The 22,265-nt window shown below is 48.7% G+C and overlaps 1 protein-coding gene across 1 annotated transcript; it reads right to left on the bottom strand.

Moving 5' to 3' along the window:
• Positions 1-480: 480 nt before the first annotated feature.
• Positions 481-21,696, bottom strand: CA6 (carbonic anhydrase 6). Its single transcript, XM_027618997.1, has 8 exons — positions 21,621-21,696; positions 19,518-19,697; positions 12,389-12,537; positions 11,631-11,723; positions 7,759-7,828; positions 3,868-4,025; positions 2,549-2,672; positions 481-602 (listed from the first exon to the last, which is right to left on the bottom strand). The coding sequence occupies exons 1-8, from the start codon at positions 21,694-21,696 to the stop codon at positions 481-483; spliced, it is 972 nt and encodes a 323-aa protein (XP_027474798.1).
• Between the last annotated feature and the right edge of the window lie 569 nt (positions 21,697-22,265).

The following is a 22,265-nucleotide window of genomic DNA, read 5'->3' as shown; positions in this document are numbered from 1 at the left end:
TTGGTCCTGGAACCCCTCCCACCTTGATCTCTGTCCCATCGCCGGTGTCCCTGGGGGGATGGCAAAGAAGGCATATTCAGAGTGGTACAAAGGAAGAGAAAAGAGAAATGTTCAAATGACAAATTCCCGAAGACATTTTATTACACCTAAATCCCACACGGCAGGCCGGGCTGCTTTGTAATTTACACAGATCAACAGGCATGATTTGATAGGAAGATACTTAGGGCTCCATTTCCTTTAAATTTCTATTCCAATCAATTCCCATCGGTGTTGTCTAACAAACCCCTTTCTCACACCCTTAAACTACCTCATTTACTCTCACGGATGATGGTTTCCCATGTCTTAACTCAGAAGCTGAACAGGAGCCTCGGGGAGGCTGCCCTTCTGACATGCGATTTCTCAGAGCCTGGGGGACCCGGGGCGAGCCTGGCAGGGCGCGGGCTCGGGGGAGGGCCACCTCGTCCTGTACACCCGCCGTGTTCAAGCTTGCTGCCTGTAGCGTTTTTCTTTCATGTTTTTCTTGTCAGTAAGTCTTCTCAAGTATTCCAGCTTATCGTTGAGCTTGTTTACATAAGGCTGGAACTCAGGACCTAGATTATATCCTATAAAAAGAAGAGTTAATACAGAAAGGTCAAAAGTTTGGTGGTCCTTGTGAAAACAGAATGTGGGACAGCCAGACACCATTCCCCACACCTGTACTTACGGGAAGGAGTTTAGGTTCCTTAGAATGCCCTCCATGTTCCCATCCCATTGGCTTCAAGCACCTTCACACTGTCTGAGTTCAGGTGTGTAAGCTGCCAGAATCCAAGGGCTGAGATGTCAAAGGTGGTTCTACCCCTGGACCTTGGTTTCTCATGTGATGCTGAGGAGCCCTGACCTTAAGGGGGCGTGGGTGTTTTCTAACAAATGAATTGCAAAACATCTATATTTGGCCATTATCTTGCTTTTGTAATCTTGCTTCTTTGTCAGGTCATTCCTTATTGATGCGTTGATCATATTAACCCATCAGGGGGTGGAATTCGGTGGAACTATGAGGCATCAGGTGGGTGACACAACCTCGCTGACCCGAGACCAGAGCTGCTACCTAGAAGTCTGGGTCTGAGGGCAGGTGGGGCAAGACGATGCCCAGTTCTGTTCTCTTAACACAAAGGGAGGCTGTCGTTCCGGTCCCCTGGCTGCAAGTGGGGGAAGAAGCCTTCTTACTATCTACTGGGAGCTGAAGTAATAATCTTAAACAGTGAGTCTCAGAAGGGTGGGCACAATGGACATCTAGGCAAACTGCGATGTGGGGCATCTTGGTCGGATATCTAAACCACCTGGGCGCCCTCCTGAGGGTGAATTGGAGTGACACACCCCCCTCGTGGAAAGAGCATTTGGGGTGTGCCATGTGGGAAACTATACAATCTGCAGGGAAAATGGGAACATGGCAGGATTAGAACAAGGAGGAGGATCAGTGTGTCTATGCCCCCTTTGGCTAGGCTGCTAGCATTTGGACCTTCTTAGCAGGATGTCACCCTTTGGAAAAGTAATGGGCACTATTAATATCGTGTTAGTGTAATATGGGGAAATGATCATTATGACTGGTGTCCTTTTTCCTCTGTTAGCATTGTTGGAGGAGCAACCAAACGCAAGGGAAAACAATCAATGAACCAGGAAGGAAAGATCGGAGCAAAATCACAAATAGGCCTTTACCGATGAGGAGGGAAGGGGAGGGCACGTCTGGATCTTTAAAAGTTTCGAAAAATACATAGAATCAGTTGGGGTAAAAAAAAATTAGTTGGGGTAATATTGAGTGGGCAATATTGATTGGAGACCAACTCTATTGTATTAGAGGATGTAAAGGTTTCAGGAATGGTTAGGAGAAATAGACTGTAAAGACAATGAATTCAGGGAATGTCTACAGATCACCACAATTTTACAGAGAAACAGATAAAATAAAGATGGGAAAATTGCAGAATAATTGCATTCTTGCAACCACAGCAATAAGGTGAGCCAAGAAGCCTGACCCAGTGGGTTAGAGGGTCCCAGGGAGGCCGGACTGGTCATGCCTACTTCCAGCACCCTGGTGTCTGGGGCGTGATCCCCAAGAAAATTTGGTAAACAATACATGCTCTAGCTAATCCCACCTTGAAGGGAATGTGTGGGAGTTGGGGATGGGCTTGGGAACAGACCAAGATAAAGGTGTGAGGGAAATAATTTTGAGTTGTGTTTAATAAGGATGCCTTGAGCCTACACTCTTATGGGAGCGTCAGGATGTTGCTGAGCATCTTGCTTCTCCTGCTGCCTCTGGCCAAGACCAAGTAGGAAATAAATCATGTAACTGTCTATCCTTGGGGTCTCTGTTCTACCCACTGGCATCACTGCCTGGACTGGGGAGATGAGCCATCTCTTCTGCCCACACATGCCCTGTACAGATTGGCCCATCCGAGCCTCCTGCCCTTTAGATGACTCTCCCTTCCCTACTATTGCCAGAAGAGATGTGTCCACCCAGGGAAGGAAGAAAACAGGACTCAAAAAATTGCAAAGGATAAACAAGAGTTGATCTTACCCCGGTTAGGGAGATTGATGAGGTTGGTTGCCACCACTCTATTGTTCAGGGGCTGGGTCCTCCGGTAGTTGTTTTGGAGGGTCTTGTTCTGGTGATCCACTATGGAATTCTCTAGCTTCCAAATCTACAGGCCACATGAAGTGAATTATGGAGGGGAAGAGGTACTGGGTGGTTTAAAAGAGCATAATTAGCCGCTGAACTAGAGCTTGGGTTTACTTCTATAATCCTGATAAAGCAGGTATGAGAAGATCTCAAGTTCTGCTATATGGCAGGCAGAGCATCCATCCTTCCATCCCTCCATCCATCCATCCTTCCATCCATGCATCCATCCATCCATTCTTCCAACCATCCATCCACATTCTTCCAAACACCTCTTTTAATTGTTTTCTATGAATATTTGATCACCAGTAGAGGGGCGCCTGGGTGGCTCAGTTGGTTAAGCGACTGCCTTCGGCTCAGGTCATGATCCTGGAGTCCCGGGATCGAGTCCCGCATCAGGCTCCCTGCTCGGCAGGGAGTCTTCTTCTCCTTCTGACCCTCTTCCCTCTCGTGCTCTCTCTCTCTCATTCTCTCTCTCAAATAAATAAATAAAATCTTAAAAAAAAATGATCACCAGTAGAAAGGAGGAAAAGAAGCAAACAGATTTGTGTGTGAGTATCCTTGAATAGGGGTCTTTCCACCTTTTCCTGCATTGGGGAAGGGAAAAGTTTAAGAAAAAGGTCTATTTGTTCCTGAGGAAGAACATCACTCAGAAGGAAAGGTAGCTTTGCCTCTGTGACCTCAGTTACATTTGTCCTTTCATTAACGCAGCAAATATTTCTTATGCACCATGCTATGTGGGGAACAAAAGGTAGCCAATACAGCTCTTCTCCTCAAAGGGCTGCAGGAGTGTTAGCACGGTAAAGAGCTAACGATGTCAATATGTCAATATGTCCTTGCCTAAAGCCATTTATGAGGTTAGAATGTAAGCTCCGTGAGGAAGGGGGTTCTGTCCATCAAGGGCCTAGAACAGTACCTGGTGGGAGCATCTGCTCAGTAAACATTGCCTTCACCATGCAGCTCTTCTCTGACTGAGGTCAGGTCCCAGTCCTTTTGCTGCATCCAAGGTCTCAGGGCTCCTTGGATTCCCTGATGCCTCAACTTGTTCATCTCTGCCAGAGGGCTGGTAAGATCACACATGGCCACAGAGGTGAGGCACAGTAGCCCCGGGCATGAAAGCACCCTAGGAGCCAAGTGTTGGCATGAGGTGAGATGTAGGGGAGCACTCTTGTCAGCCAGGCAGTCAGAAGGGGAGACTGGGAGGTGATGCCATGCCTTACCTGTGCGCTGGAGAGCGGGACATGATGGACCAGCACAAACCAGTGGACGTTCTCGGTACAGGGAGGAGTGGTGAGTGACCCCCTATAGCTGTAGTAGTGGTGGATGTTCACGGGGAGCATGTCCAGAATGTCAAGGCCACTCAGAACCGTGCTTTGTCCTAACAGAGAGGACAAAAGATAAAGGAAGGGGAGGGGCCACTGGTGTCCCTTGGGAGGACAGTTCAGGCTCAAACCTCTCCATGTTTGAATCTCCTGATTCACCAGAACATAGAAGCTGATCGTTAGAAACATTTCCCCAGCCTGCTGCTTCCTAGAAGGGGGTAAGAGCAAAGACCTTGGGGAGAGACCCACTCAGATACTTCCTCCTAGCTGCGTGGCACTGGTCGGGTGCTCAGTCCTCAAAGGCTGCTCCCTCATCTGTGACAAGGGAATGTTCAATAGGATTGCTACACGGATAAAGGGGGAGGGGTGTGCTTATAAGGTCTGGCCATTGAACTTGCGCATAGGAAAGTACTCATGAGCCTGTCATTACAAGACTGTTGGGTAGAGAATACGCTTTATGATAAATGAAAGAATTATGACTGCTAGGGGCTTCTGGGTAAGAACTCTCCAAGAAATAACAAAATTCCTTGGTTTGGGCTTACTTAGAAATGGGTGGATAGAGGGGCGCCTGGGTGGCTTAGTTGGTTAAACGTCTGCCTTCGGCTCAGGTCATGATCCCAGGGTCCTGGGATCGAGTCCCGCATCAGGCTCCCCCCGCTCAGCGGAGAGTCTGCTTCTCCCTCTGCCCCACCCCCCTCTTGTGCTCTCTCTCTCTCTCTCTCTCTCTCAAGTGAATAAATAAAAATCTTAATAAAAAAAGAAATGGGTGGATAGAGATTAGAAAGGCAGACTCAGAACCAAGTGGGGATGCAGGCACCCGGTCCTGAGCTCCTTCTGCCGTGCCCCCAGGAAACCAAGCTCAGCCACAGGTGGGGTGTGGGGAGAAGCGCTTCAGCAGCGTGTCCAGAGACTCCCAGCACTGGTACCCATCAGTGCATCTAGAGAATCCCTCTTCCGTTCCTGTCATGACTCCGAGCCCCTGAGCTCAGCATGACACCATCGAAGAAACACGGAGTTGAGCTGAATTTTGCTTCACTTTCCCTGAGCACTTTGCATTTTTTAATGGCAAAGAGGTCACAGTTTTTACATAGCTGTAAATAGGCTTGCTAAACCAAGGCGTCAGAGTCTGGTAGTGCATAATCCCATGAATAGGCAAAAAGAATTCTAAATTTTAGTGTTATTGGAAAGGCTTCAAGATACAACCTTCTAAAGGCTCTAGCACATAGTTTCATCACTGTAATATATTTAAGTGAGTCAAGAATTCCAGAACCGTGGTGCAACCGCTATGGAAAATGATATGACGGCGACTTTAAAAATTAAACATAGACTTACCATATGATTCAGCAATTCTACTTCTCAGCTTATAGGCAAGAGGATTGAAAGCAGGGAGGTGAAAACAGTAAGACCTGCTGATGGTTTGGATATGAAGGATAATGGAAAGAGGAAAATCAAGAATGATTCTGGGAGGGGTGCCCGGCGGCTCGGTTTGTAGAGCACGCAACTCTTGACATCATGAGTTTAAGCCCCACATTGGGGGTGGAGCCTACTTAAAAATAATTTTTTTAAAGACTAATTTATTTATTTGACAGAGAGAGACATAGGGAGAGAGGGAACACAAGCAGGGGCAGTGAGAGAGGGAGAAGCAGGCTTCCTGCCGAACAGGGAGCTCAATGCGGGACTCGATCCCAGGACCCTGGGATCATGACCTGAGCTGAAGGTCATGAGCCACCCAGCCGCCCCTTAAAAATACTTTTTTTAAAAAAGTTAAAAAAAAATGAGTGATTCTGGAATTTGGGGCTTAAACAATGGGATGGATTATGATGCTCTTTGCTGAGATGAGGAAGTTGGTTTAGGGACAAGCCTGGGGATGGGTGGTAGGGAACCCAGTTAGGTTTGGGCCATGTTAAGTTTTAGATTCAGAGGGCAATATCAAGCAAGTTGTTGGATAGAGGAATCCAGAGTTGAGAGGGAGGCCAGTGCTTTGGGCAGTATTGATCAGAAGCACAATTTATTGGATTGGAAAAGGAAATGGATCCGGGTCAGTTCATAGAGACAGAGTATCTGAGGTCCGTGCATTCAAGGAAATGCCTCAGACCACAGGCCTGTGGTTTCTCCAGCTGGCCTTGCTAATGGTCCGTAGAATAGCCAGCTGGTTTTTGCATCTGCTTTGCCTCACCTGTCCCGCCTGATACTATCACTGCATGGAGGACCAGATACAGATTTTTGGAGTCCACGGCCCAGAGAGGGCAATCGAGGCCATGGGACGGAATCAGGCCCCCGGGGAAGGCAGGGCCGGTGCCCCCCGCTATCTAGAGCAGGAGCAGAAAGAGAGCGGAGCTGGGCGTGAGCCAGAGTGTGGCCAGAACGAGAGCCAGGTGTGATGGATCATTGTTTCCAGGTCAATTAAGAGAAAAGAGAAGAGACCAGGCAATCTAACAGAGGTGACTTTAAAGGGATGGTGGCCTGCCGGGGCCCCGAGTGAGAAAACAGAACAGGACCATGAGGCAACACATTCAAGGGAGCTTCGAATGGGAGCTGGGAGGAAGGTGAGGGCGTGGCTGGGTCAAAAGACACTCGTGTTTGCTTGTGTTTTGAACCGGGAGGTATTAGAGCACAGATTTGTGTGCTGAGCGGGATGACAGATGAACAGTAAGAAATTGGCACTGGGGGACGGGAGAGAGGCGAGCAGGTGGAAGGACCCTGAGAGGGAGGGGCGGGGGGTGCGCGTGTGGGGGGCCAGTCTTGGGGTCTTGGTAGGGAGCACGGACTCTCACCCACTGTAACAGAGGAGGGGACGTGGGGCTAGGCAGGTGCCCATGGGTTAAGAAGATGAGTAAGCGTCTGACCACCTTCTCGATGAAGCGGGAACAAGGCATCTGATCCGCTCCAAGGGGGAGGCTGGGGCCAGGGTAGAGGGGCTTCGAGGGAGGGGAGAAAATGTGAAATAAGCATTCTGGAGAAGGAAAAAGCAAAGGCCCAGATGAGTAGTTTAGGATTTCCAGGCAGTGTTAATACATGCTCGTATTTGTAGCTATGAATAAAAATAACAGCAGTTGGGGGCGCCTAGGTGGCTCAGTGGGTTAAGCATCTGCCTTTGGCTCAGGTCGTGACCCCAGGGTCCTGGGATGGAGCCACACGTCATCAGGCTCCACGCTCAGAGGGGAGTGGGCTCCTCCCCCTGCTTCTCCTCCTGCCTCCCCCCACCCCCCACCCCCACTCACGCACTGGTGAGAACAGAAGGCCCATGGGTCGGAGGTCAAGGGACCCCCTGGAGGAGCGGGACCTGAAGTCAGGGAACCGGAGTCTGGGCGAGGCGGCCAAAGTCAGAAGCACAAAGCCAGTGTCAAAGCTGATGTGGTTGTTGCTCGGGTCACAGGCTGTAGGGATAGGTGGCCTCTCAGACAAGATTTCTGCCTTCTGGGGGCAGGGGAAAGGGAGACCAGCCCTGTCCAGGCACGGACATCTCTCTCTCTCTCTCTCTCCCTCCCCCCCCCTCCCTCTCTCCCTCTCTAGTGCCCACGGTCATCCCTACTCACTGGAACCAGAGGTGAAGCGAAGCTATCCCCAGTCCGTGGTGCCCCAGCCTCCAGCTGTGGGAATCAGCAGGTGGGGTCTGTGAACACGTTTCTTGGAGGTGTTCGCAGCCTGAGCCGACAGCAGGAATCGCTGTCACGAGAGCCCTGGCCCAGGGAAGGGCGCTCCCCTGGCGGGGCCTGTGTGCCACCCTGCCTGCCCACGTCCCCCGCCCCCCTTCCCGGCCCCCCTGCTGCCGCTGTGGGCTTTCCTCACCTGGATACCGGATGTTGTTCAAGTGAGCAATGAAGTTGCTGTAGTAAGTGTTTCCACCATAATCCGAGACCTGGAGGAGAAACACAGAGCGGTGCATCAAATGGAAAAGGGACCTCCGTCTGGTAACCCAGCTGTTTGGTGTCCCTGCTGCCTGGGCAGAGCCTGGGGGGCGGGGAGGAGGCAGCCCGTCCACAGCCCCTGTTGTGTGGGGAGAGATCATCTGGCTGTTCTTTGCCACCCACTGCCCGGGCTTAATAGTCTCTTCCAGGGAGACAGGACGGAAGCATTTTACAGCTTCCAGAGAAAGAGCTTTCTCGGCGGTGACCCGCGAGGCCCTCAGGGCATGGCCCAAAGTCACTGTCACCATACCCCCCAGGGACTCTGGGCAGGGTTCACCTCAGGCCGGTTCCCTGTGATGAGGGGGGCTTCGTCTCATGTGCCGCCTTCCCCAACCTCAGGACTCGTGACTGAGCTGGGGACAGCCCTCTGTCCAAGGCAAAACTGCTCCAGTTCCGCCCCCTGTTGGGTCACCATTGTTTAGTGTGACTGTTGACTCTTTAGAAGTCAGAAACATTACTTTTGGTGAAAAAGGTGAATTTTCAGTGGTTCTTTTCAGTCAGTGGTATTGATCCAGTTCTTCTTCCGCTGCGTATGAATTCCGATTTCTTGGATCTATGACAGTCGCTCGCTGTTTGTTTTGCTAGGTGTCTCGTGGATTTTTGTTCTTCTGTTCCACCTTCTGTGTGAAACCAATACTATCCGTGTACCATTAGCCATTTTTTTTTCTAGATTTTATTTCTTTATTTGACAGAGAGACAGAGAGAGAGGGAACACAAGCAGGGGGAGTGGGAGAGGGAGAGGCAGACTCTCCGATGAGCGGGGAGCCCGATGCGGGGCTCGATCCCAGGACCCTGGGATCATGACCTGAGCCGAAGGCAGACGCTTAACGACTGAGCCACCCGCGTGCCCCCCATTTAGCCATTTTTAATTATTAGTAGTTGCTCTAGTGATTACAGCCGCCCCCCCTTATCTGAACGGAAGGCATTCCAGGACCCCCAGGGGATGCCTGAAACCACGGGTAGCACCAAACCAGATATATACCACATTTTTTCCTATACATACCTGTGATAAAGTTCGGTGTATGAATTAGATGCAGTAAGAGACTAACAACAATAACTAATAATCAAACAGAACAATTATAACAATATACTGAAATAAAAGTTATGTGAATGTGGTCTCTCTCTCTCTCTCAAAATATCTTATTTTACTGCACTCACTCTTCTCGTGATGATGCGTGAGGATAGGTGATGCCTATGCAAGGAGGTGAATGATGTAGGTGCTGTGACCTAGCATTAGGCTCCTGGAATACGTCACTAGGAGGAACGTCTGCTTCTGGGCTGCACTTGACCGAGGGTAACTAAAACCTGGGAGAGTTAAACCAAGGATAAGGGGGAACTACTGTTCAGTCTACGACTTATCACAGCCTACGTCAGGTTAATACCAATTTCATTCCCATAAAATATAGCAACTTTGCTCCAAGCTAGCTCTATTTCTATTTTTCCCACTTTTGTCACTGACATTACATCTACCTATATTGTAAACCCAACAACAAGTGGTATAATGATTGCTTTCAACAATCCTGTGGGTTTTTTAAAAGAAAATTTTTAAAGACAAGACCAAAATATATGTACATAGTCTTTTATAGTTACCATTTCCAGCATTCTTCATTTCTCTCTGTGGATTTGAGTTACTGTCTATTGTCATTGCCTCTCAGCCAGAAGGATTTTCTGTAATATTTCTTGCAAGACAGATCTGTTAGCGATTATGTCAGTTTTTCTTTATCTGGGAATGCCTTTGTCTCACCTTATTGTTGAAGGGTGTTTAGTTGGATTAGGATTCCTGGCTGACTGTCCTTCCATGGCCTTCTGATGACTTGTTTCTAAAGAGAAGTTGGCTATTAGTTGTACTGTCAGTCCCCTACTTATAAAAAAATCCTTTTTCTCTTGTTGATTTCAACAGTTTGACTTCGACTCTGATCAGACATGAGCTTTGTTCAGTTTCCCAGTTTAGTAAATTGTTGTTTTTTCATCAAATTTGGGGAATTTGGGGCCATTGTTTCTGCAATATTTTTTCTATCACTTTCTCTTTTTCCTCTCCAAGACTCCCATTAGGTGTATGTTGGGCTGTGTGATCTTGTTCCCGTGAATCTCTAAGGCTTTGTTTATTTTTCTTCAATCTTTCCCTTTGTTCCTCAGATTGAATAATTTCTTTGATCTCGCTCCAAATGTACTGACTCCTTCTTCTGCTGCCTCATATCTGCTTGGAGACCATGTCATGAATTTTCTTTTCTTTTTTTTTTTTTTTAAAGATTTTATTTATTTATTTGAGAGAGAGAGAATGAGAAATAGAGAGCACGAGAGGGAAGAGGGTCAGAGGGAGAAGCAGACTCCCTGCTGAGCAGGGAGCCCGATGTGGGACTCGATCCCGGAACTCCAGGATCATGACCTGAGCCGAAGGCAGTCGCCTAACCAACTGAGCCACCCAGGCGCCCGAATTTTCAACTCTTCAACTCTAGACTTTCCATTTGGTGCATTTTTATCATTTCTGTTTCTCTATCGAGATTTCCCTTTTTTTAGTCATTGTCATTATACTTTCCTTTAATTCTTTGAACAGTTTCTTTTAATTCCTTGAACCCATTTATGATGGTTGTTTGAAAATCCTGTCTGCTAATCACTGAGTCCACTCAGAGTCATTATCTGTTGACTACATTTTTTTCTCCTAAATATGGATCGTATTTTCCTATTTCTTTGCATGCCCAGATTTTTTTTTTTTTTTTGGAAACTAGACATTTAAATAATATACGATAGTAAATATGAACTCTGATTTTTAAAAATTGTCCTGATAATTTTTTGTTTGTTTGTGTATCTGTTTAAGAATTTGCTTGGCCTTCATCTGCAGGATGTGTCTCCCTGGCCATGTACACCAGGTGATATCTCCACTCTGTTCTTAAATCTAATTTTTGGCCTGGATTCCTAGGGCCCTCTAGGAACTGCCTAGGGTCAGCATAGCTTTGTGGTCAGTCCATGATTTTAGCAGAGGTTGTTGTTCAAACCCCTCAAGCCCATCAGATTCGCACCCTCTGCTGATGGATCTGTGAGCTAAGAAGCACATTCAGAGATCAGACAGTTATCAGGACAGCCTCAGCTTTTGCTTTCCACTACTTTTACTGTTAGAGCCTGGGGCATGGGTTTTCAACTCACACTCCAAATCAAGTGAGTTGCCCGCCCCCAGGCAGTGAGGCTGCTCATTCTCCTGTCCAGCCTGCCCCAGTAAAACTACCTTGCTGACCAAGTTAGGGGGTGGGGATAGGAATAGCCCCATTGTTCTTACTCAAAATTCTAGCCACTTTTCAAAAATAAATGCCTCAATGCGTTGTTTGCCTTTAGTCCATTTCCAGAGTAGGGATATAGTGGTTTTTGGCCATTTTATCCAACCTAATACTTGTTTGGGGGAAACTGAGTTCATTGACCACTTCTTGCCGCCTAGCCACAAGTCCTGCCCTCCAGACTTTCTGAGAAGAGCAGAAGTGTTGACTTTATCTGGCTTCCCCTTGCCCTCAGGCTGGTTTATGTTTGGTCAACTGTGCTGTGATCCTAGCTCTTTTAAGTCAGTTGTCACACTTATCCAAGGTCTCCGAGATTGGTCACACAGAAGGAACCCAGTGACTGTGAGCAAGGGCTTCACTGAGTCAGAGTTTTTTCAAGAACGGTGAGCTCAGACACAGATGAGGAGGGACAGGGAGGAAGACCCTTTGTCTACACTTGATACTGTGGACGCCAATCTATGACTTCACATGTGTCGTTTCAGCCTACCTTGATGAGGGCTGCCAGCACAGCCAAACCATCCGGTTCACTCTGGGCTATGTTGTAGCTCTTGTATTTAGAATTGTAGTGAACAATGTGAATCTGTGGGAGCAAGAAAGAGTAAGTCAAAGGGGGCCCATACAGACTTCAAATGCTTCAGGTTTTCAGGGAAGAATGAAAGGAAAGAGACTGTCCCTCCTAAACAACTCCAACCTCTCTCCATCTGGGTATGAGATCTATCAAGACCAGAAAGTCCTCTAAAGACTTTGAAAGAGCATGAGTGGGGTTCTGGGGAGATGGCAATTCAAGGGCATCTCCCTGACCGCACCTCCCTCCAGGCAGATGACCTGGCAGTGTCCGGAGGGCTCGGATGAGGCCACTGGGTTCTCCTGAGGTCTCCCAGAGTGGGCATGAGTCACCTTGCTCTGGAGGACACTGTAAACCATGGTCATCCTAAGGACAGATCTATGCAAGAGAGAGAACCCTGAAAATCTAACACATCGAAATTCAACTGAAACCAAAGAGGGCTTGCCCCATTCTATGGGCTGTAAACTCCTGCCTTGCTGTGCATTCTGTGAGAGCCGGGACCTTGCTTGAACCCCTGGCACATAGCAGGGATCAATAAGTAGCTGTGAATGAATGAAAAAAAAAAATCAACCTTAGGGTGACTTGACTGTCATCATGCAGTCTCTGTGGCTGTTTTAATAAGGAAAGTGACTGTGAGATTTGAAAGAGGAAAGAGGACCTGGCCGGGGTCCTCAAAGTACCTCAGCCACAAATCTGGTCCCGTCGATGGTATGCTCGGAGCCGCTGATCTCGGAGGACGCGCCACCCCAGTGGAAGTGCATCTGCTCCGCTATGTACTGGGTGCCGTCGCTGGCCGTCATGCGCATGTTCGGGGGCAGGCTGATCTGCACTGGGGGAGAAGATAAGCGAGGGCTGCAAGTGGTGCAGATGGGTATGACCCAGAATTGCACTCTCCACTTCTGGCCAGTTTTGTAATTTTCCCACAGCGTAGGAATAGGAAGGGGGTAGGGGACCTCTTGGGACTAGTTTGATGACTTTTACTCCCAGAGTACTGTTTATGAGGCCAAGTTGAGGTGTTTAATACAGTCATCCTGGGTAGCCTCTTAGAAATAGCCCAACTGAGCTCCCTGCTCAGCGGGGAGCCTGCTTCTCCCTCTGCCCCGCCCCCCACGCATGCTTTCTTTCTCTCTCAAATAAATAAATAAAATCTTTAAAAAAATAATAAATAAATAAAAGAAATAGCCCAACGAACAGCCAGCTCCATTCCATAAAAGGGAGCATCCCTGCAGGCTTCAATGCTTTTATTTTCTGGACAAGGAAGCCAACCTGGGAAGGTTTCCACCTTGCTCAGAGGCGCAGAGGTCCAGTGGGGGGGGCCGGGGGCAGACCAGGCCAAGAACTGGGTGTGGCCGGGATAGGATGTCACCTGTATCTCAGGCCTCCACTTGTCTTCAGAAGACTAGAGACCAAATTCTACAGCAAATCAGGAAACGCACGAACCCCTGGCCTGGGGTTTAACTTGACGTTCTTGTCAGTGGATGCGTTCAAGTGTTAAGTTCTTGCCGACGGGAAAACGGGCCACTCGTCCCACTTTCTCCTCCTGCCCCGTGACCTACAGATTGGCCCCAGGGAGGTCACTCTGGTCACCTAGCTAAAGTTGTTCGCTTCACTGGCTCAGCCCTCAGAGACATCACTAAGTTTTGGAATGAGCCAGGCCAAAGGGAGACACAGGAGGGTGACAGCAGAGTGACGAAGAAAAAGATCTATGAGGATGTACATAATTGAGGACTGGGACAGGGACAAGCAGCATCTATGCTGTTAGCCAGGTCTTTCTATTTAAAGTCATCAAAGAGGATTATAAACAAGCGGGCTTTCTTAAAGAGTAAATGTTAGGGATTTGCTATCTATCCATAATGTGCCCTTCTTCCCTTCCAGTTTGTCGAAAGCAGCAGGGAGCTGTGATTAAGTTCACGTGCTTGTAAAACAGGAATCTGACCCCAAAGAGTTTAACATGCTCTTTGGCAGAGCTTTGTATTTATTTAGTGCTTAAAATGCAGCCTGCCTCCAAATCAATGCTCACAGGGAAAAAAAAAAAACGGAAAAGCCTTTAAAAGAAGATATGCAGAGTCATCTGTGCCCAGAGATTGGAAAGCAGAACACCAGACCAGAACTTTCTAATTGGACAGTTAGCCCCACGTGCACAATGACAAAACTCCTGACAGGGATGTTTCCCCCAATCGTAATTCCCTGCAGACAGAGCGTTTTGCCCCTCAGGTTTTATCGACAGGATCGCATGGGCTGGATTGAAAAATGGCAGCATGTTACTTCAGAGCATGTTACCGTGCCTTTGGAAAGGTGAAGCCAAATACTTGTCCCCAAAGGTGAACTTGCCGAACCTCCCAGATTCTGAGCATTGATTTAACTGTTAGCAGAAGGTGCTCCTCTTTGTTTAAAACTAAGTTCTTCGAGTTCTTTTCAAGCCAAAAGAAAGAAAGCATTTTCTGTGCCCGAGAAAACGACAGCGAAGTGTCCCGGTCGTGAAGGTCAAAGAAACACGGAGGAACTGACCGCGGTTGGAGGAGACTAAGGAGATGGGAGATCTCCATGGATTGTGGGATCCCGGATGAGGTCTCGGAGCAGAGAGAGGACATCTGTGGGAACGTGATGGAATTCACAAGGGTCTGTGAAGTACTCGATCGTGTTGTACTATCAGGGGTAGTAAGGTTATAGGATGTTGATATTAGGGGAAGTGGGAGAAGGGTATGTGGGAACTCTGTACTATTTTTGCAGTTTTTCTAGTCTAAAACTATTTCAAAATGAAAGTGGTTTTGTTTTGTTTTGTTTTGTTGTTGTTGCTGTTCTTGTTTATTAAAGACAAAACCAGCCTTGCTCCCTCAGCCTTCAGAGATGGAAACCTGCCGAGAAGCCTACATCACTCGTGGGCGTCTCCTTGGGATTTATCCTCTTACACGTAAGTGCATCTGACCCATGTCAGGCTCTGTGCCAGGTATGGAGATAGAAGGGTGAATGAGAGATCCTTTCAAGGAGCCTAACAAACGGAGTAGCTAATAGTACCTACTAAGACAACAGTGTTGTTTCTCCCACTGACCTGTAGAGGCCCATGTCTCAGTCCTGTAAGCTTCTCTGGAACCTATGAATATATATTTTGGGGGATAAAGAATATATATATTAATCAATGAGTACTGGTCCACCCAGTACTAGTACTGGTACTTTTACTAGTCCACAACTAAATAGGGAAATTGAGACTAAGTTTTGGAAACTTTTGTAGCAATTTAAGTTTGTCTCAATATCCAACTATGTTTTCAATTTGTCTTTACTGAAATATAATTATATATCTGTTGGACCTAATAATAAAACATGGGGTACCTAAAAATGTAAATATAAGGTAGAATTTGAAATTAAAAGCTGGGTGCTATTTGTATGAGCACTCCCCCAAATTAAATACTTACGTACGAATCTAACAAAGTGCATACAAGATCTATGTGAGCAAAGTTCAAAATTCCGATGAAAGAGATCAAAGAATAAATAAATGGAGAGATATTCTGTGTTCCTGGGTAGAAAGAGTTGATATTGTCAAGGTGTCAGATCTTCTCAACTTGATCTATAGAGTCAATGCAATCAAAATCCCAGCAAGTTATTTTGCAGATATCAACCAACTGGTTCTGAAGTTTATATGGAGTAGCAAGAGACCCAGAAGAGCCAGGACAATATTGAAAAGAACAAAGCCGGAGGACCGGCACTACCTGGCTTGAAGACTTACTATTAAGTGACAATAATCAATACAATGTAGTATCAGCAAAAGAAGAGACAAATAGGTCAATGGAACTGAACAGAGAGCCCAGAAATAGACTCACATAAATATACTCAACTGATCTCTAGCGAAGGAACAAAGACAATACAATGGAGTCTTCACCAAATGGCGCTGGAACAACTGGACATCCCTGTGGAAAGAAACCAATCTAGACACAGACCTCACACCTGTCACCAAAATTAGCTCAAAATACACCACAGACCTAAATGTAAAATGCAAAACTATAAAATTCCTAGCATAGGAGAAAACCTAAATGACCATGAGCGTGGTGATGCCTTTTTAGACATAACATCAAAGACAGTATCTATGAGATAAATAATTGACGAGCTAGACTCCATCGCGATTAAAAACTTCTATTCTGTAAGGGGCGCCTGGGTGGTTCCGTTGGCTAAGCATCTGCCTTCAGCTCAGGTTGTGATCTCAGGGTCCTGGGATCGAGCTCCGTGTTGGGCTTCCAGCTTAGCGGGGAGTCTGCTTCTCCCTCTCCCTCTGCCCCTCCACCTGCTTGTGCTCTCTCCCTCTCTCTCTCTTTCTCAAATAAAATCTTTAAAAAAAATAAATAGGGCGCCTGGGTGGCTCAGTTGGTTAAGCGACTGCCTTCGGCTCAGGTCATGATCCTGGAGTCCCGGGATCGAGTCCCGCATCGGGCTCCCTGCTCAGCGGGGAGTCTGCTTCTCCCTCTGACCCTCTTCCCTCTCGTGCTCTCTCTCTCTCATTCTCTCTCTCTCTCAAATAAATAAATAAAATCTTTAAAATAAACAAACAAATAAATAAATAAAAACTTCTATTCTGTAGAAGACACTATGAGGAGACTTAGAAGGTAAAACCCAGGCTAGGAGAAAATATTTGCAAAAGACACACTTGATAAAGGACTCCTAGCCAAAATATACAAAGAACCCTTTAACACTCAACAATAAGAAAACAATCAACCTAATTAAAAAATGGGCCAGAGACCTTAGCAGACGCCTCACCAAAGATAGACAGATGGCAAATAAGTATGTGAAAAGAGACTCCGCATTGTATGTCATCAGGGAAATACAAATTAACAATAGTGAGATACTACAGCACACCTATCAGAACGGCCAAAATCCAGAACACTGACAACACCAAATGCTGGGAGACTGTGGAGCAGCAGGAACTCACTGCTGGTGGGGGATGCAACATGGCACGGCCACTTTGGAAGACAAAACTAAACACAGTCTTACCATACAGCTCAGTAATCATGCTCCTTGGTCTTTACCCAATGGAGCTGAAAACAACGTCCACACAAAACTCTGCACCCGATGTCTATGCCAGCTTTATTCATAATTGCTGAATTATGAACTTGAAAGCAGCCAAGATGCCGTTCAGTAGGTGAATGGATAAACTGTGGGCTATCCAGACAATGGAATATTATTCAATGCTAAAAAGAAGTGAGCTATCAAGCCATGAAAAGACACGGAGGAACCCTAAGTGCGTTACTAAGTGAAAGAAGCCAATCTGAAAAGGCTACGTGCTGTATGATTCCAACTCTGTGACATTCTGAAAAAGTCAAAACTATGGAGACAGTAGAAGGATCAGTGGCTGCCAGGGTGGCAGTGGGGAGAGAGAAGAACAGGCGGAGCACAGGGGGTAATGAAGACCGTGAAAAGACTCTGTATGATACTGTAATGACGAATACTGTCCATTCTACATTTGCTCAAACCCATAGAATGTGTGACACCAAGAGCAACCCCTAAGGCAAACTCTGGACTTTTGGTGATTATGTTGTTGTGTCAAGGTAGGTTCGTCCTTGGTAAAAAAAAAAAAAAAAAAAAAAAAGGTACTATTCTGGGGGCGCCTGGGTGGCTCAGTCGGTTAAGCAACTGGTTCTTGATTTCGGCTCAGGTCATAGGATGGAGCCCCGTGTGTGGGGCTCCATGCTCAGCACAGAGTCTGCTTGAGATTCTTGCTCTCTCTCCCTCTGCCCCTCCCCCTGCTCACTCGCTAAATAAATAAATAAATAAATAAATAAATAAAATCTTTTTAAAAAACCATACCATTCTGGTGAGTGATATTGATAATGGGGCGACAATGTATGTGGGGGCAGAGGGTGTATGAGAAATCTCTGTACTTTCCTCTTAATTTTGCTATGAACTTAAAACTGCCCTAAAAAATGAAGTCAATTAAAAAAAATATATAAATACATATATATATTTATATCTTAGGTTCCAAGATCTAAAAAGAACCCTGCAAAATAAAAATTAATAAGTGTTTATATCATATCAACTTTATTGTTCTAAACTGATTCACCAAAATGTTATTAGATTTGAAAACCTGTTGATTAGGGCGTTGTTTTTTTTCCTTCAGTAGAATTCTTGAAGCTTGGAGCTTGCTGACAATGTAAAGCCAATTGTAAAGAGTTCTAAAAATCTTTCAAAATCCTTGACATCAAAAAAATACAAGTAATGGGAGCTGTTTGAGTGCATTCCAATATGTTTGATATGACGTAGGGTAGATTGGGGACCCTATAGGCTTCCAGCCTCCAGAGAGCCCAATACAGCCCATAGGAGGAAGGTCCAGGGCCCTCTCCAAACTGGGAGGAGGGAGCCACTGTAAGCTTCGCCCCCCCCAACCCCCCCACCCCCGCCTTCCCCGGGGGAAGCTGGGACCTTCCTAACACCTCCCCTCTCCTGGGTCCTCAGCACAAAGCCCTACCCAGCAGACATGCAACACAAACAGCCCATGTTACCAGAGGGGGTTTTCAATCCTTCAGTACTTCTGGTTGCCTGTCCGAGGGGGTCAACCAAGCTTCTCCCCTGCCTTTAAGCTGCCACCTTTGGCCCTTCCTCCTCGAGGGCAAGGAGAGCAGAGGAAGCTCCAACCTGCCAACCTGCTGGAGGCTTCAGGGAGCAACTTTGGAAACAGGAGCTTGACATTAATGATAAAATCAGGCTTTCATGAATTATTTGTGGAGTTCAGGGATCTGGGCCAGGTGTGCCTGAGGCCTTTTATAGATCTTCACTCTCCTGTGTCCACCAGCCTCATTAAGGGCAACTGGTTTTATCTTCTCACTTGTGCAAATGGGAGATCTAAATCCTGTGACCCCCATGCACCTCTGCCCAGGTGGAAGTGGGGGGGGGTGTCCAAGGAGGACGTGGTTGAGGAATCAGACATGAAGGGGAGGGGCCTGGGTCCGGCTCAGCCACCAGAGACTGTGTGACCTTAAGTCCTTCAGCCTCCCAAGGCCCCTGGCCTCCAGCCTAAACAAGGCCCCCTGCCAGGGGTGGGAGGTATCATGAAGCTCAGAGGAGATGGGCCCACTTGGAAAACTCAGAAGTGTGTTCAGTAAACATAAAGCATGGATTTTCCAGTTGTCCAGTCCAGGCTTCTAAAGGGGGGGGGGGTGTGTGTCCAAGACCCAGGTCAGCCTTTTCCTGGCCTCCAACCTCTTCCTAGAAGAAGACCCAATTCAAGGCCTCAAGAGCCTCTTTGTAAAACCTTTGAGGGACACCTGGGTGACTCAGTCGATTAAATGTCTGCCTTCGGTTCAGGTCATAATCGCAGGATCCTGGGATCAAGTTCTCCCTGCTCAGTGGGGAGCCTGCTTCTCCCTCTCCCTCTGCCTGCCCCTCCCCCTGCTTGTGCTCTCTCTCTGTGTCAAATAAATAAATAAAAATTTTTTAAATAAATAAATAAATAAATAAAACCTTTGAGGAATACTGGGCCCACCTGTCAGGCATTTTGAGCCAATCAGACTCAATACAGAAAATATGGAAAAGTCAGACCAGGGCACAGACGACAGATGGCAGGCGGGTCAGTGCCTCGGTCAGCTGGATTGCATGCTGGCTGGGTCAGCCTGAGCTGGGGAGAGGTTAACGCACAGAAGGAAGGAGCCAGCCAGGAACTGAGGCCAAAGACAGAGGCCCTCCCTCGCGGCTTGGGGTGGAGGCCACCACCCGCCTGGGGCCTGCAGCTCCCAACCTGTGCTCTGCATCCCCCGTGTGCCGCTCTGGCTTCTGGCATCTGCCGCCGCTGCCGAGCGCCTGGTGGACAGCGTCCTGCCGCCTGCCCCTTACCTGTGTGGCCGTTGTTGACCATGGGGAGCTCGCCTGCCTGGACCTCGTAGCCTGACAGGTTCAGAGCCTTCAGGGAGGGGTTGTACTGAACCTTTCTCCTCTGCAAGTCGATGGGTGACTGTCTCGTCCCCCCACAGGTGGGGTGCTCCCTTGGCCAGTGCTCTTCATCCAGTGCCCCCTCTGTGACAGGAGAGAGCCAACGGGAGTAAGAGTTCGGGCGGCAGGGGGGCGGTTAGCCCTTAGCAGCGTCTGCCCAGTGGGAGACCAGGACCAAGGCCAGAGGTCTGCCTTCTGGAAAACAGAGCCTGACCCCCAGAAGGAGGTGGGAAGGACACCGTCAAGGTCCGCTCCATGGAACCTGGTGTCTCAGGGGCTTTGACACGGATTCCAGACTCCCCTGTTGCTGTCACTGGCGCCGAGAACAGTCGGCGCTTGGGAAACAACGAAGGTCTTTAATATACAGCTTTAGTTTTCCCTGGCATGGGAATATGCTGAGAGATGCACTGGAAGGCTCCCTGGCGCTTGGCACTGCCATGTTGCTCCCACGGGTCCTGTCCCCATTTCCTCCGAAGGGCACAGTCTTCCTTCCCCTCCCCCAACGATCTTGCAGTCCCCTCCCCAACGGCAGGACCCCCCACCTGGTGACTTGCTCCAGCCCCTTTCATTGGGTCCCAGTAGGGTAGAGACCTATGGATTCAGGGCAAGAAGGGGAAGCATCATGTTCACAGATGACCAAAGTGATTCGTTGAAAAACATGAAAGTAAGGAAATGCCTCTTTTTTTAAGGTGGGCAATAATTCTAGGGAGAGGAGGGAAGCTAGTCCTCCTGTAACAGGCCCACCCCTTCGCAGTCGGGGACCCAAGCTCTCTCCCCCATTAGGGGGTAGCTGCACGGCAAGTGCCTGGCTTGTTTTAAGGAAGATGTTTGTATTGGGGCCCCTCACAGCTGCTCGGTTTTGCAATCAACAGAAAAGTCAGTTTTTTATTTCTCTGCTCTTCTTGATTTAATACTACAAATCAATATTTAAACAATTCTTTCCCAGAGGTGGGATGCCAGGATCAAGGCCAGAGGCCCCGAGCACAGCCCCTTGCAGGGATCAAGAGGCTTTGGCCTGTGTCCCTGGCAGTGGTGTGGGTTTCTCAAATATTCCTGAAAGGCCTTTGAAGTAGCTGCCCCGAGGGTTCCTGGGGCCCTGTGGCTTTCCAGAAGGCCCGCAGTCTCAGAGACTGGGCTGAGCCTGGAAAGGACAAGACCTGACTGTTGGAATTCTCTCTCTCTTGCTTACCCGTCTGAACCACCCCTAGTACCAACAAGCCACATGAAGCAGGGCCTCTGTGGCACTGGCCGCACGTGGCCTCCTCTGCTCCAGAGCAGGACGGTTGGTCAGAGCTGGGGGTCCTGCCCTCTGACACTGGACTCTCTGAGCCTCCCATGATGTCCTTAATTCTGTTGCCCTTGACTTAACAGGACATCCATCCACCCTGAATGTATGCTTCCGCTGGTGTCCAAAGCTGGGGTCGCCATGTGGAGAGTGGGTCAGCCAGCGGCCCTGAGGGTCCTCCAGAGCCCCATCCTGGGTGCAGTGCAGGAAAAGGGGGGTAGGGGCAGGAGCTCTCTTCACCGCCCCATGGGAGGGGTGACTCGGGCCCAGATGTGCAGATCTGGGCCTCAGCAGGGTCATGGCCACTGGGAGACGGCAGCCCAGGGGCCGTGCAAAGTTGTCGGGTTCTCGACAAGTCGGGATGTTCTGGGTAAACCTCAGACCACAGCTCTCCAAGAAGAAAGCTCTCACAAACCCGCACATCCTCTGTGAGATGGCAGGAAGCCCTTTCTAGCAACCTCCTCCTCCACGTGCAGAGCCGGGGAAAGCAAAGGGCTTCGCAGTCAGAGGCGGCAGGCAGGCTCTCCAGCCAGCACTGTGGCCAGAGAAGGTTCTAAAGCAGAAACACCTGCCGGGGCAGCGGGGGGTCCGGGGAAGGAGAGCGACCTCGCCTTGTTCCGATCGGGGGTCTGAGTTCAGTGCGCTCTTCGGAGGCAGGAAGGGCCGGCCCAGCAGGGATGAGGGTAACGAGGAAAGGCGCAGCCCCTGGGGTGGGGGCTTACCTGAGTAGGTCCACTGCGAACTGTGCTGGGCCCTGGCCCCCAGCACGAGCAGGACCAGCAGCAGTGCCAAAGCCATCACGGTGCCTCGGGTCTGGAATCACGCTGATTCTGGGGCCACACTCTTCTTTTAAAAGCTCAGAAACTGTAAATAACAATTTACCGAGTCTCACTGACTAACCCACCCTCAGCTGCACCCACTAAAACAATAACACCTTCCCACAATGGTCCTTGTGACTCGGGTGGCGGGGCCGGGTGGTGCGCTCGCCCGAGCCCCACTGGCGTCACCACCACGGGCCCCGAGCCCACGGTTTGGGTTGTTCCGTGTCCTACCTTATGAAAACTCACTTGAAGGACCACACAGTGCGCCCTTTGTGGATGAGTGGCCACAGGACAGGGCAAAGGCCCAAGGCGGAGAATCAGGATGGGGAAGAGTTCCCGGGACAATGACACTTCCTGTGCCCTTGCTCCTGGCAAGCGGGGACTCTGAGAATGGGTGAGGGCCATCTCCGGGGGCCTGGAAGCCCTAGCTGGATTCGGCTTGCTATTTCCTGCCCATCTCAGCAGTCCACACGGGCAGCCCCTGCAGACCTGGGCTGCCTCGGCCGGCTGTCCTGGGAAATGGCCTGGCCCCCGGACTTGGGCACG

Source organism: Zalophus californianus, chromosome 4, assembly GCF_009762305.2.
Source record: "Zalophus californianus isolate mZalCal1 chromosome 4, mZalCal1.pri.v2, whole genome shotgun sequence".
Taxonomy (NCBI): Eukaryota; Metazoa; Chordata; class Mammalia; order Carnivora; family Otariidae; genus Zalophus; species Zalophus californianus.
This window is presented reverse-complemented; position numbering and strand designations above follow the sequence as displayed.

Coding starts and splice junctions, on each gene's coding strand:
- CA6 (XM_027618997.1), bottom strand. CDS start 21,696: ATGGCTTTGGCACTGCTGCTGGTCCTGCTCGTGCTGGGGGCCAGGGCC. Junction 19,698..21,620: donor TTCGCAGTGGACCTACTCAG/GTAAGCCCCCAC, acceptor CTCCTGTCACAG/AGGGGGCACTGGATGAAGAG. Junction 12,538..19,517: donor GGTCAACAACGGCCACACAG/GTAAGGGGCAGG, acceptor CTTCTCCCCCAG/TGCAGATCAGCCTGCCCCCG.